Below are 12186 nucleotides of genomic sequence, written 5' to 3' on the forward strand. Positions count from 1 at the left end.
AAGCCAAGGGGTTATTTATTTCTTTAAAATGGACGCCACTGATCACATAAAACAATAAAATATTAGGCCTTTAAAGGTAGCAAACACCAACTTCTTTACTTACTCTGAGCTAACATTAATTAGCTATGTAGCTTATGCTAGACTAACAAAGCTAACATCAGCTCTATTTATTTATTTATTTGTTACAGTTTAAGTTATGTACAGTTGCTTAAACAATTAAGCAGAGATATATTTACTTTCCTGTATTGCCAAAAACAAACAAAACATCTCACCATCTTCACTGACCCCAAAGTTTGGCATATTGACTTGCTAGCTTATAATTTTCTATACTGTTTATGTCTGATAGTTAGCAATGATAGCATGCCATTTTTATCCTTGGGTTTCAAGTAACCCTAGAAAAATGTGAAATCAACTAACTTAAAAAGATTAAACAAATAAAGCTAATATGGTGTTAAGTTAATATGTTCATTTACAATATAAACGAAAGTATTTATTTAGTTTACTTTTTATTAATTTATTTGCAAGGGAATCAATAAAAGTACAGTTAGAAAAATGAGCAGCGGGATGTAACCTAACCATTGATACAATACGACTACGATTCCCACAGTTCACTTTTTCTCCACGTCAAACTATATCCGGTCTCTCTTACAGCCAGCTGCAGTCTCGCATGTAAACACGAAAATAAAACTAGCGAGCATTATTTTACTTCACTTGTCACCGCCTAAATTTAGTCAAATGCTTGTCAGGCGTTGCCTCAGACTGTGCTCTTTGTGTACCCGTGTAGTTTACAGCAGCGGAGTAAGAAGAGGAGGATGGAGGACACTTGTGGGACACGCCAGTGTGAAACATGCTAACAGGACAGACGTGCCACACTGGGGCAGAGTAATGTTTAAACGCTTCTTTCACAGTGATCTGGGGGAGCTGTACAAGAACAAGTCAGTTCAGGTGTATCTCGAGCAGCTCATGGAGGAGCACAGAGACCTGAGCAAGAAGCTACAGCATGCATACCTCAGTGAGTCAGACAGAAAGGGGCTCACAAAGAAGCACACTGAGCTGCTGCCTCTGGCAAGTGTGTTTAGGAGCATTGAACAAGCTCAGAAAGACCTCGAAGAGGTCAGTTCACTTCTAAAAGGTGAGTAGGATTTTTTTAAGCTTACTATATATACATGTAATGGCTTTATAAACACACCTCTCAAACCACAGAAAACCATCAAACGTGTTTCTCAGGTGTCCAATCTCCAGAGGTCTTCTAACTATTTAAATAACACATGTATTTGCAGCTTTGTGTGAGCACAGTTTTACTTTGCATTCTTAAACACAATAAATCAAATTATTTTCCTTACTCATGGCAGGTTTAGCTGGCACCAAAGATGAAGATGAAGATCTGACCCAGCTGCTAAAAGAGGAGGAAGCACAAATCTCCAGCAAGATTTTGGCTTTAAGAAGAGACGTAAGAACCCAAAAGACACAGCTAATTAATGCAGAAGTGTGTGACGGACCATTGTTTGTTCATGAGGTTTTCTTTTTACCGCAGCTAATCAAAGCTCTTATCCCCACTGATCCTCTTGACTCGAGTAATGTTCTGCTGGAGGTCGTATCAGGGCGGACAACAGGAGGTATGAAGGAAAGCAAAACTCTGAATTTGTTTTTATAAATTCAAAATACAATTCACAGTAAAATACTGCAAATAAGTGTTATTATGGAAAATAAGTGTTATACTTTCTCATGTGTGGTTTCAGGTGACATTTGTCAGCAGTTCACCAAAGAAATGTTTGACATGTACCAGGGTTTTGCATTTTACAAAAACTGGGACTTTGAGGTGTTGAACTACACACCTGCAGAGTATGGTAAGGTAATTTTTGTATTTCTGTATCATTCATAAGTAGTTCCTGCTGTATCCCCCCCCCCCCCAAGTGTCTTTGTTATTAGTTCCAACTCACTCATCATGGGATTGAATGACTATGTGTGGATTAGAGAAGAAATTTAAACTTGTGGTGATCAGTGGACATAAACCTCCTACCAAAACATTTACAGCTGCATGAACGGTGTCTCTCAGGTGGTCTGCACCATGCAGCAGTGAGAATAGCTGGAGAGAACGTGTACAGGCACCTGAAGCACGAAGGAGGAACCCACCGGGTTCAAAGGATCCCTGAGGTGGGGCTCTCCTCCAGGATGCAGCGAATCCACACAGGAACCGTGACTGTCATCATCCTGCCTCAGCCAGTTGAGGTACACTGCGTTTTTTTTCTTTTTATGACTTCTCTTTGTTTACTGGAATGGTTAAACACTACATCTCTGTTTTTATCTTTGGTGCTTGCAGTTTGAAGTCCACATCGATCCAAAGGATCTTCGAATCGACACGTTCAGATCTCGTGGTCCTGGGGGGCAAAGTGTTAACACAACAGACAGCGCAGTGCGCGTAGTTCATCTTCCGACAGGTAAACTGTACCACCATGCCGTTTTGCTTCCTCAAAGATTGTATAAAATATGTAGCCACTGTGATGTACTCTTTCAAACCTCACTCACTCACTATGGGAGGTGCTCTCTGTGGTAACCAATCATGGAAGCTCCTCCACCACCTCTGTCTAAGACAGACCAGTCACTTCGAGGAGGCAGTTGTCCCTTGACACCTTTGAAAGAGAATGATAACTGAGTGAGGTACACTATATTGCCAAAAGTATTCCCTCACCAATCCAAATCATTGAATTCAGGTGTTCCAATCACTTCCATCACCACAGGTGTATAAAATCAAGCACCATGCAGACTGTTTCTACAAACGTGCAGTGGTGTAAATCACTGGACTCTAGAGCGGAAACGTGTTCTCTGGATTGACGAATCGATGGATGAGTCTGGCTTTGGCGGTTGCCTGGAGACCAGTACTTGCATTGTGCCAAGTGTAAAGTTTGGTGGAGGGGGGATTATGGTGTGGGTTTGGTTTTCAGGACCTGAGATCCAGTGAAAGGAAATCTTAATGCTTCAGCATACCAAGACATTTTGGATAACTCCATACTTCCAACTTTATGGAAAGAGTTTGGGATGGCCCCTTCCTGTTCCAACATGCATGTGTGAAGGCAGACAAGCGAATGCTTTTGGCAATATAGTGTACATCACCTGACTGCCCTACTTGTATGGCCACATGATTTGAAGCTTCATTGTTTTGTGTGTTGCCATGTTAGTGTTTTTGGAACCCAAAGGGATCAAATTTTAATGTTGAGTGCTAAGTTGTCATCTAAAGTTTGCCTAATACATTTATGATCCATTTATGCATCACTTAACACATAAAGCAGATACAGCAGGTCTTTTCCTCTTTGCAGGAATAACTGCAGAGTGTCAGCAGACTCGATCTCAGCTGCAAAACAGAGAAACGGCCATGCGCATGTTGAGAGCCAGGCTCTACCAAGGCATGATGGGTAAAGAGACTGAACAGAGGAATACAGCACGGAAGCAGCAGGTGGGTGAAGCAGGAAAACATAACCTGTAACATTCACAGATTTTTGTTCTCTTTTCCAACTTTGTCATTGTTCCTCTGTGTCTAAAAACAGGTGGGTACACGCTCTCAGTCAGAGAGAATTCGTACCTACAACTTCAGTCAGGATCGTGTCACAGACCACCGCACCGGATATACAACAAGGGACATCAAGGTTAGGTTTGAAGCCAGTGTTATCTACTTCAGCTCAAGGGTAAAAATCAATGTTGTGTGTTTTTTCATGTCTGTTTTTAGGAGTTCATGAGAGGTGGGGAGGCTCTCGATGATCTGATCTCTGATATACTTGAACACACAGAGAAGGAGGCTCTTCTCGAGGCGGCGGAGAACAACAGCAGTTTGAAACGAACAGAGTCTGGACCGTCTGCAGACTGAGACCAACAGCATCTTATGGGAGATGTGCTTCCTGACATATCTGACTGCTCTGTGCCTGCAGAACACATGTTATTCTATTATTTGGGCAATTAATTGCAAATGATGTAATGTAAGACAAACCAAAAGTAACAGAGGTTTTTATTTTTGTAATAAAATGTAACTTGTGTGTTTTGTGCCTTTGCAGTTTTCTAAATAACACTAAAGATTAAGGAGGGAGTAACATGGTATTTAAACTTGAACACCTTTAACAGGCCTATCATTACAGTTTTAGCTAATATGGGTTTTAAAACTGCTGCTTTTTAAAAATAATGAACACACTGAATCACACTTACTGGCCATTTTATTAGGCACATGTGTTCAATCAGTGTCACCGGGCAGTTACTAGACAGATTCTCTATAGGGAGATGACAAACACTGTCAATTCAAAATACCATCCCCCAAGTAGAGAACGTTTAACAAATCATTTGGTCCCTGTTTGGTATGAGGTTGAAAAGCGCAATCTGATCTCAGATCTGAAACATGTCACAAAGGCAGTCATCACAGCTGATGGATGGACAAGTTCTACTCAAGACCATTACCTCACTGTAGTGTTGGTACTATGTCAGATGAGGCCAGAATAAGGAAAAAGTCCTCAAAATAAGGCAGTCTATGAATCACAGATGGGGACATCTGTGGCAGAGAAATCCTGGAGGAGTTTGGAGTAAAAGAGAAGGTTGTGGCAAGCATGGATGTAGCTGTGAAAAAGGTGAAATTTATCAAGCTGCCACGTTTTGCACACACACAAAATCTTGGACACCGAAAGCTGTACAGCTGCAATACAGTTTCCAATTGGGCAGGAAGGATTCATTCTGTGATCGTATGGATGAAGAGATCCCACATGGCAAGAGTAATCCTCAAGGAGAAGGAGCAACTTCTTGGTATGAATACTTTTTAAATACTTGAATAAAAGTCAGCCAAAATGTAAATCAACAGATTAGGATCAATATAAAATGATAACATCATGTTTGTGATGATGGAGAGATTCTGTCAGCAGTTTTCAGCCATCCAAACTGCAGCTGTAGACCTCTGCCTAAGAAAGCCCATCAAGAAGGAGAAGTATATAATCTTTGGGTATATAAAAATTGGTTGCTTAAACATATTAACATATTAAAATGTGTTTATTATTTTTTTGTTTATATTGCAGACTTGGCAGAATTGGCAATGAGGACATGCAGAGGAGTTTCTGGTGCTGATGTTGAAGCATTACATGTCCACGCTTGCTGTGTTTAGTGAAAAAAGTCTGACCTGTGGCCAGAGACTGCCCATCCTTCTGCAGCAGAGAGTGGATCAAGAAGTCCAACTGCATAGAAGTCTTTTTCCCATTCCAATCAAGGACAGTGCCACAGTCTGGTGGTGGATGAAGAAGGACTCATTGCCAGTGTTATCAACTTTAGCTGAGAAGTGTCTCTGTGTCCAAGCCTTCTCCACCCCAACTGAGAGATCTTGTATCCTTTCTGAAATAGAAAACATGCAAATTTTTCGCTCAAAAACTGTTAATTTGCAAAAGTTCATAATTGCAGTTGGATTTTATGTTAAAGTGTTCATTTGACAGAGGAACTTTTATTTTTTAAACCAGCTTTAATTTTGTTTGAGTCGAATACAAATTGTTGATGTATACTTGAAATTAAAAAGTTACTGTAACCAAAACCATTTGTACTATATTTTATTCCCTAACCAGCCAGTTAGAGAATCAATGAGGAATCGAATCGTTAAATGATATTGATAATTGGTATCGCTAAATTCTTATCAGTTCCCATCCCTAGTCTTTAGCATTTAATATTCTTTTGAAAATTATTTATTTTCATATTTCTTAAATAGACATTGCAGTGTGTTATTAGTGGATGCCAAGAAAATACTGTTAAACTGAAGAAACTTACTGTTAAATTAGCAGTAATCAATTCAATTGAGGTAATCAGATGCCTTAATTTAAAAAAAGAAAATTGTGACATATTTTTACGTTTTCAATGTCCAGATCTTTGACTTTTGTTTAATTAAAAATAATTTTTAAAAATTAACAATAAATATTTAGTTTTGCTAAACTGAAGAAGTAACTCTGTTGTACTTTTAAGTTATGTCAGCTTTCCATGGGAGACATGATTGAAAGCAATGAGTACCAATTACTAAATATTTTTTAATTTATTTATTAAACATGTTAGTTTTATTGTAGCTGAAGGGTACATGTCAAAGGTAAGTGCCTCTATTCACATAAAAATATTCACACTATTAAAAATTTGTTTTGTGTGTTTCTGTTTGCTAGCTGTACGTATAGGCCATGACTGGCCATGACCTCAGCAGGACCCGGCCGTCCCCTGCGCCGATGCCGGCATCACCTTCAGAAGAGGCGACATCCTGGAGATTGTGAACCAGACGGATGCCCTCTGATGGCAGGCAAAGAAACTGCCCACACGGCATGTGCCAGCCTCATCCCCTCTATCAACCTACTCATGCTCGTCCAATCTTGTACTGCATATAATAGGTGAGCCACAGGTTTTGGACCTCTATTATGAAAGTGAAGACCAGTGGCCATCCCACACAACCAGTGAAGCCAGTTTAAGGGGCAGAGTATAGACTATAACTACTCTAACTCAGCTTTGGTTTATGGAACTGTTTCTCAAACACAGTATTTTGCAGTATACAGACTTCCGAGGATGATGTCATTGCTCAGTTTTTGGGCTTTTCCTCTGAGATGTTCTGACTTTGACACTTGAGATCTTCTGGTTTGGGAACTCAGACTTCTTTTGCTTGTTTTTCTAGAATTGAATCCTTTAGCATCTCTTCTTAAGCCTGACAATATTGCTTGTATGTAAAACAGTGATAGTTAATTTCCATCAATTTTGTATTATTTGAACGATTTTATAGGTTTTATTGTGTTATTACCACTGTATAAAGCAGGAATGGGCAATTAAGTTTCCCTAGGGGCCACATGAGAAACTGGAACTGTTGTGGAGGGCACATCAATTCAGAATTCAGAGTCACCTTTATTGTCATTGCACAGTATGGTAAAAACTACAGCAAAATGAAATTTTCTTGTGCATGCTCCAGATCAGTACCAGCATTCACACACAAACCTATTTACACAAAAGCTTAAATACTTACATTAAATTAAGTTGTTCTTGCCAAGAAGGATAGGTGGAGTCTGTTGAGTTCTGTGATGGTCCTGAGAAAAAACTGTTGCGCAACCTGGTGGTATGGACTTTGAGGACTTTCTAACGCCTGCTGAATGGAAGTACAAAGAAAAGGTTGTACGACGGGTGTGTTTTGTCCTGCAGAATATTGTTTGTTTGGCAGGGGCAGCAGGTCCTATAAAGATCATCTAGGGAGGGCAGAGGCAGTCCAATAATTTTTTAAATCTGTTCTTATTATTTGTTTGAGGGATTTCTTGATCAATAAGCCTATAAAGAGATATAATGAATATTTCTCATGTGGCCCCTTCAGAAAATTAATTGCCCACCTCTGGTATAAAGTGTTTTGCACTTAGTTACTGCAACATTTTTATGTTACGGTTAGAATTTTGTGTAATTAACATCAAATTTCTGTTAGGTTGTTGGTGTTGTAATGGCGTGGGGTGTATTTTATTGACCCCTTAGTAGCAACTGAGTCTCATTTAAACAACACAGCCTACCTGAGTGTTGTTGCTGACCATGTCCATCCCTTCATGACCACAGTGTACCATCTTCTGATAGCTGCTTCCAGTAGGATCCCACACCATGTCAAAAAACTAAGATCATTTCACACTGGTTTCTTGAACATGACAATGAGTTCACTGTACTCAAACAGCCCCCACAGTCATCAGATCTCAATCCAATAGAGCACCTTTGGGATGTGGTGGAACAGGAGATTCTCATCATGGATGTGCAGCCGACAAATCTCTGAGGAATGTTTCCAACACCTTGTTGAAGCTTTGCAAAGAACTGAGATTGCTCTTTAGGTAAAAAAAAAAAAAGGGTCCAACTGGTATTAGCAAAGGGTACCTAATAAAATAACTGTATTGATATAGTTCGGTGTATTGTTGTGACCTTTCCTGAAGTAGGATGACACTCGGAACGTTCATCCTCCACCAAGGTCAATGCCCAACTTTGCAATTTTAAATAAAGTCGTCTTGAACTGCACCAGAAATAATGTTTTTTCTCCTCTCTTACCCTTCTCCACGTCTCCACTGGGTTTCAACAAAGTACTTTATCTCGTTATCTCTTTCATAGAGATACTAACCTCAAGTGAAGAATGTGTGTGAGCTTTGAGATCCTAATATAGATTTATAAACTGAAAGTCAAAGTGTTGTTTATTGTTTGCGTCTTTCATGGTTCTTTGCCAATCAGGGTGCGGCAAAGCCACCTATCAGCTTTATACACACACTCTGACCCATAAAAGCATGTCACACCCAGCATGTGTGCCATGACCAACAACCACTTGAGCTCCTATTTTGAGTAAATGTTTTCTGGCGTGAATAAAAAAGCCAAGCCTTTTTCTAAAGTTGTTTTTTCCCCACTAACTGGAAGGTCATTATTTATTGACATCACATATTTCTCATGTTAATAACTACAATCCACACTGCTTTATAAAAGTATAGCAATTATTCACTTCAGCTAACAAATATTAGACTGATGTTTCCAGTTGGATGCCTTACTTACTTAAACAAAAAAAAAAGATATTGAAGTAGAAAATGTTTCTTTGATTTGCTGAGAAAATTCTTCACATTAATAAACAGGACGCCCAACATCATACCAACCTATCTAAATCACCAGCTATTGTACACAAAGACTGTACCCAGTGGTTAAAACTTAGAAAAACACATTTTAAAGAATTTGTAACTTCTCGAGCCAATTTCTCCTGAAACTGCTGCACATCAAAGATCCAATAGATGCAATAAAATGTCAAAATGTTTTTAGTAGAAGTTCTTTGAGTGTAAAAGTCTCATTCTGCGGCATCCTGACTTAGACGTTATTGTTTTTGTGGCTTTGTTGGGGGGTCAGTCGTCTTTGTCTCTCTGTCGGAGGCTCCTCGATTTGCCATTTTGTGTCTTGTTCCTTCGGAACGATGCCGGACCGCCTTCTTCTCCGAGGGAAGTGATGATGCGTTCTTTGAACTTCGGCTTGGGCTCCGGGGGCAGCTCTGCTGGAGTGCTGGCAGTGCTTCCCTCCACTTCAGGCAGCTGCAAATCCACATTTTCACTGAAATGAGAATAAAAGAGACAAAGAAAAAGCTCTTTAGTAGCTGCCGGCACACATATGTAGGATCTCGCTGTGTAACGACTCAAAGATGTTGCACTTACTACGGATCCTCTTCTTGCAGGATCTGCTCCCAGACTCCGTATGGATTGGCAGCTTTTGGCCTCTTGGCTTTCGTTTCCCTTTGTGTCGCCTGTTCTTCTGTTTTCTCCGGTTCAGCTGTTGTGTTTTGGACCTCCTCAACTTTTGTCGCCTCTTTATCGTCATCTTTAGGACTGTCGTCACTCACTTTACCTTCATCCTCTTTTTCTGATGGCTCCGTCTCTGCTTTCCTTTTCTGCCAACAAAAATCAGGAAACCTGAACTGTAACAAGAAGAAGGTGAAGTTCGTCTATACAGACTCTCGCCTTCTCTTTGAACTACTCACCCTGAAGCTGATCTTTGGCACTTTGGGCTGCTGGCTGGTTTTCTCAGGGGCTTCAGCCTCTTGAGATGATGGGGCCCCGTTGGAACTCTCCTCCTCTCCTGATAGAGGCTCTGGCTGAGGGGTCACGGGATCCTCTGAACTCTCTCCTTCTTGGTTGGACTCAGAGCTGGATCCAGGCACCTCATCAGGGGGGAAGTCAGCAGGCTTCTCCCAGCTGGACTCTGAAGGGTGAGGGAAAAAATGGATGTAATCCCACAGATGACATGAAATAGAAGAAGCCATTAATTTAGAAAGAGAAACACTCCACCTCCGGTTTCTGTGTTGTAGTAGTATGTGTAACCATCAGGACTGACAGCTTCCATCCAAGCAGAGCCTGAAGTACTCTAGGAGAAACAATATTAAGATATATGAGCAACAGAACACCCCATTTGTAATTCAATTAATATATATATATATATTATATAAAACAGATATTAACTCCAGTCTGTTGAGTCTGTTCAGAGGCTGAACTCGCTCCCTGGAGGCCCTCTGGTTTTTCCCACTTAGATTCTGTCATATATAAACAGACAAAGGCAATAATCAAATGAAATATATTTAAAAAAACTAAACAAACTATAAACAGACAGACTTTCACGACATTTTCCATTATTCCTCACCTCCTGTTATTGTGTTGTAGTAATACGTGTGTCCATCATCTGTTAGGCCTTCAACCCAAACCTGCTCTTCTGTTTGCTGTCTAACCTTACCGCTTGCCTTCGCCGCTTTCTTCTGTGGCTTCTTTGGCTGGGGTTTCACTTGAACTTGTGGCCGTGCTGTCGTTTGCTCCGGAGAGCTTAGACCTAAACACAAAGATGCTCCGCTGAAATAAATCCAAGGACTTATACTCACAGGTTAAAGAACATCCCCTGACAATTACCTTGCGCTTCTCTTTCCATCCTCTTCAGATCTTCCTGATAGGCCTTCAACGCAGCTTCCTCCATCGCAGCAAACTCTTTGGACATGCGTTCCTCCTGCTTTGCCTTTTGAATGCTCTTCTTCTTAATCTGCAGGAGAAAGATAGGGTGAGATGAGTGGCAGTGGCTTGTGGCCAATAGGGAGACAGTATTGCAGTCAGCTGTGTTTATGGCTGCACCTTATCTCTCGTGCCAGTCGTGAGAATGGTGCCAAGACAGGCAGGCTGCTCATGCCCGTGTGTGTCACTCGAGCACAAACTGATAATGATAGTGTGCCCTGTGTGACCGTGTACTGGGGGCCATTTTATGCATAATAAAGCTAAAATAAATCAAAAATAGAGCCTGTTCAAGGAAGGAGTCAGGGTAAACAGTATAAAATTTGTGATATTATAGTGACAAATATTTAAGAAAAAAATATGTGTGTATTATGTGGTTCTTCTTTCAGTTGCTCCCTTTAGGGGATCATCTGCCACCATCTCATCCTATCTCTAGCGCCCTCACCTGTCACACCAACCCTCTGCATGTCATCCTTCATTACATCCATGAACCTCCTCTGAGGTCTTCCTCTTTTCCTCCTGCCTGGCAGCTCCATGTTGTCCAATATGTTCACTATCCCTCCTCCACACATGTCTAAACCATCTCAGCCTGCTTCTCTAACTTTCTCTCCAAATCACTTGACCTGGGCTGTCCCTCTAATCCTGTACATGCTGGTCACTTCCAAAGAAATCAGAATCTGCTTTGCTGGCCAAGTGTACCAGTCTGCAAGTTTTTCGCTATTGAAGTAAACAGGATAGACAGACGGTACAGACAATAGCAACAATAACAACTTGTATACCACATACATATGTGTAATGGTACAATGGTGCAGTTTAAAGATGCTGGGATAAATTATGGAATAAAAAAAAGTAATGAATAACTGGTTACTACATATACAGTATATACATTGGAGGCTGTGACAGTTTATAGTTTTGTTAGCAGGTCTCACTACCATCATGTAAATCATCTTACCTCTCTTGTGCACTGTCCATTGCTTTGGATAGTAGATCCCAGGTAATTCAAGACTTTATTGATTTTTACAGACACCTGTGTCTTTGTAAGTAAACAGACTGAAGGCCTCAATGGGAAGCTTTTCATATGAATGTAAATTAATTTAGCACGATGCATGAAGCTCAATTTCTAGACTTGTGGATGCTACAAAATAGATCTTAATTTTATTATTTGCTCAATTATTTTAATAATTTGATAATATTATATAACCTGTTACTTCGTATATTTAAAAAAAAAACAGAATAAAAGTCAGTACCTCTGAAATTTTGGCAGCCACATTTTCTTTGTGATTTTTCCCCCTTTCGTGGAACTCGATGCTCTGCAGAGAAAAACACGAGAAACATTAGCGTGGACGCCGTCCTCGGTAACACAGAGCCACATCTTCCTGTATACTCACGGGCTTATTGTCTGCAATCCAGCACTTGCAGTACTGGCAGAATTTCCTTGGTTGTGACTTCCAGTAGTCAGCCCTACAAATGCAGAAATCAGTCAGACTGGCTGAATAACTGGCCATGCGTGTTATATATTTCAGAGCTTAAATAGCAAGAGTCTTGTCCCGTTACTTACATTTTTAAGTCTCTGTGGTGAAAATACGATGAAGAACTTGTGAAAATGTGAAGATGACCGCTTCACTCATTTCAAGAATGACAACATGGTCCGTTTGTGATGACGTCATCGACAGCCGCCGCTGAACAA

The 12186-nt window shown here is 40.4% G+C and overlaps 2 protein-coding genes across 2 annotated transcripts; one reads left to right on the plus strand and one right to left on the minus strand.

The window, feature by feature from the left end:
- The first annotated feature begins 454 nt into the window (after positions 1 to 454).
- mtrf1 (mitochondrial translational release factor 1) lies at positions 455 to 4025 on the plus strand. Its single transcript, XM_084922617.1, has 9 exons — positions 455 to 1132; positions 1353 to 1450; positions 1535 to 1616; positions 1740 to 1847; positions 2057 to 2229; positions 2321 to 2438; positions 3315 to 3451; positions 3543 to 3641; positions 3722 to 4025. Exons 1-9 carry the CDS (start codon positions 736 to 738, stop codon positions 3857 to 3859), a joined length of 1350 nt encoding a protein of 449 aa, XP_084778743.1. The 5' UTR covers positions 455 to 735; the 3' UTR covers positions 3860 to 4025.
- A 4344-nt stretch (positions 4026 to 8369) lies between these two features.
- wbp4 (WW domain binding protein 4) lies at positions 8370 to 12177 on the minus strand. The gene is made up of 10 exons (XM_084922620.1): positions 12058 to 12177; positions 11888 to 11960; positions 11747 to 11809; positions 10407 to 10533; positions 10147 to 10329; positions 9969 to 10039; positions 9798 to 9873; positions 9491 to 9711; positions 9168 to 9400; positions 8370 to 9066 (listed from the first exon to the last, which is right to left on the minus strand). Coding segments are annotated over exons 1-10 (1251 nt in total). The 5' UTR covers positions 12060 to 12177; the 3' UTR covers positions 8370 to 8864.
- Between the last annotated feature and the right edge of the window lie 9 nt (positions 12178 to 12186).

Source organism: Perissodus microlepis, chromosome 23 (genome assembly GCF_051167445.1).
Source record: "Perissodus microlepis isolate ML-2025 ecotype Zambia chromosome 23, ASM5116744v1, whole genome shotgun sequence".
NCBI lineage: Eukaryota > Metazoa > Chordata > Actinopteri > Cichliformes > Cichlidae > Perissodus > Perissodus microlepis.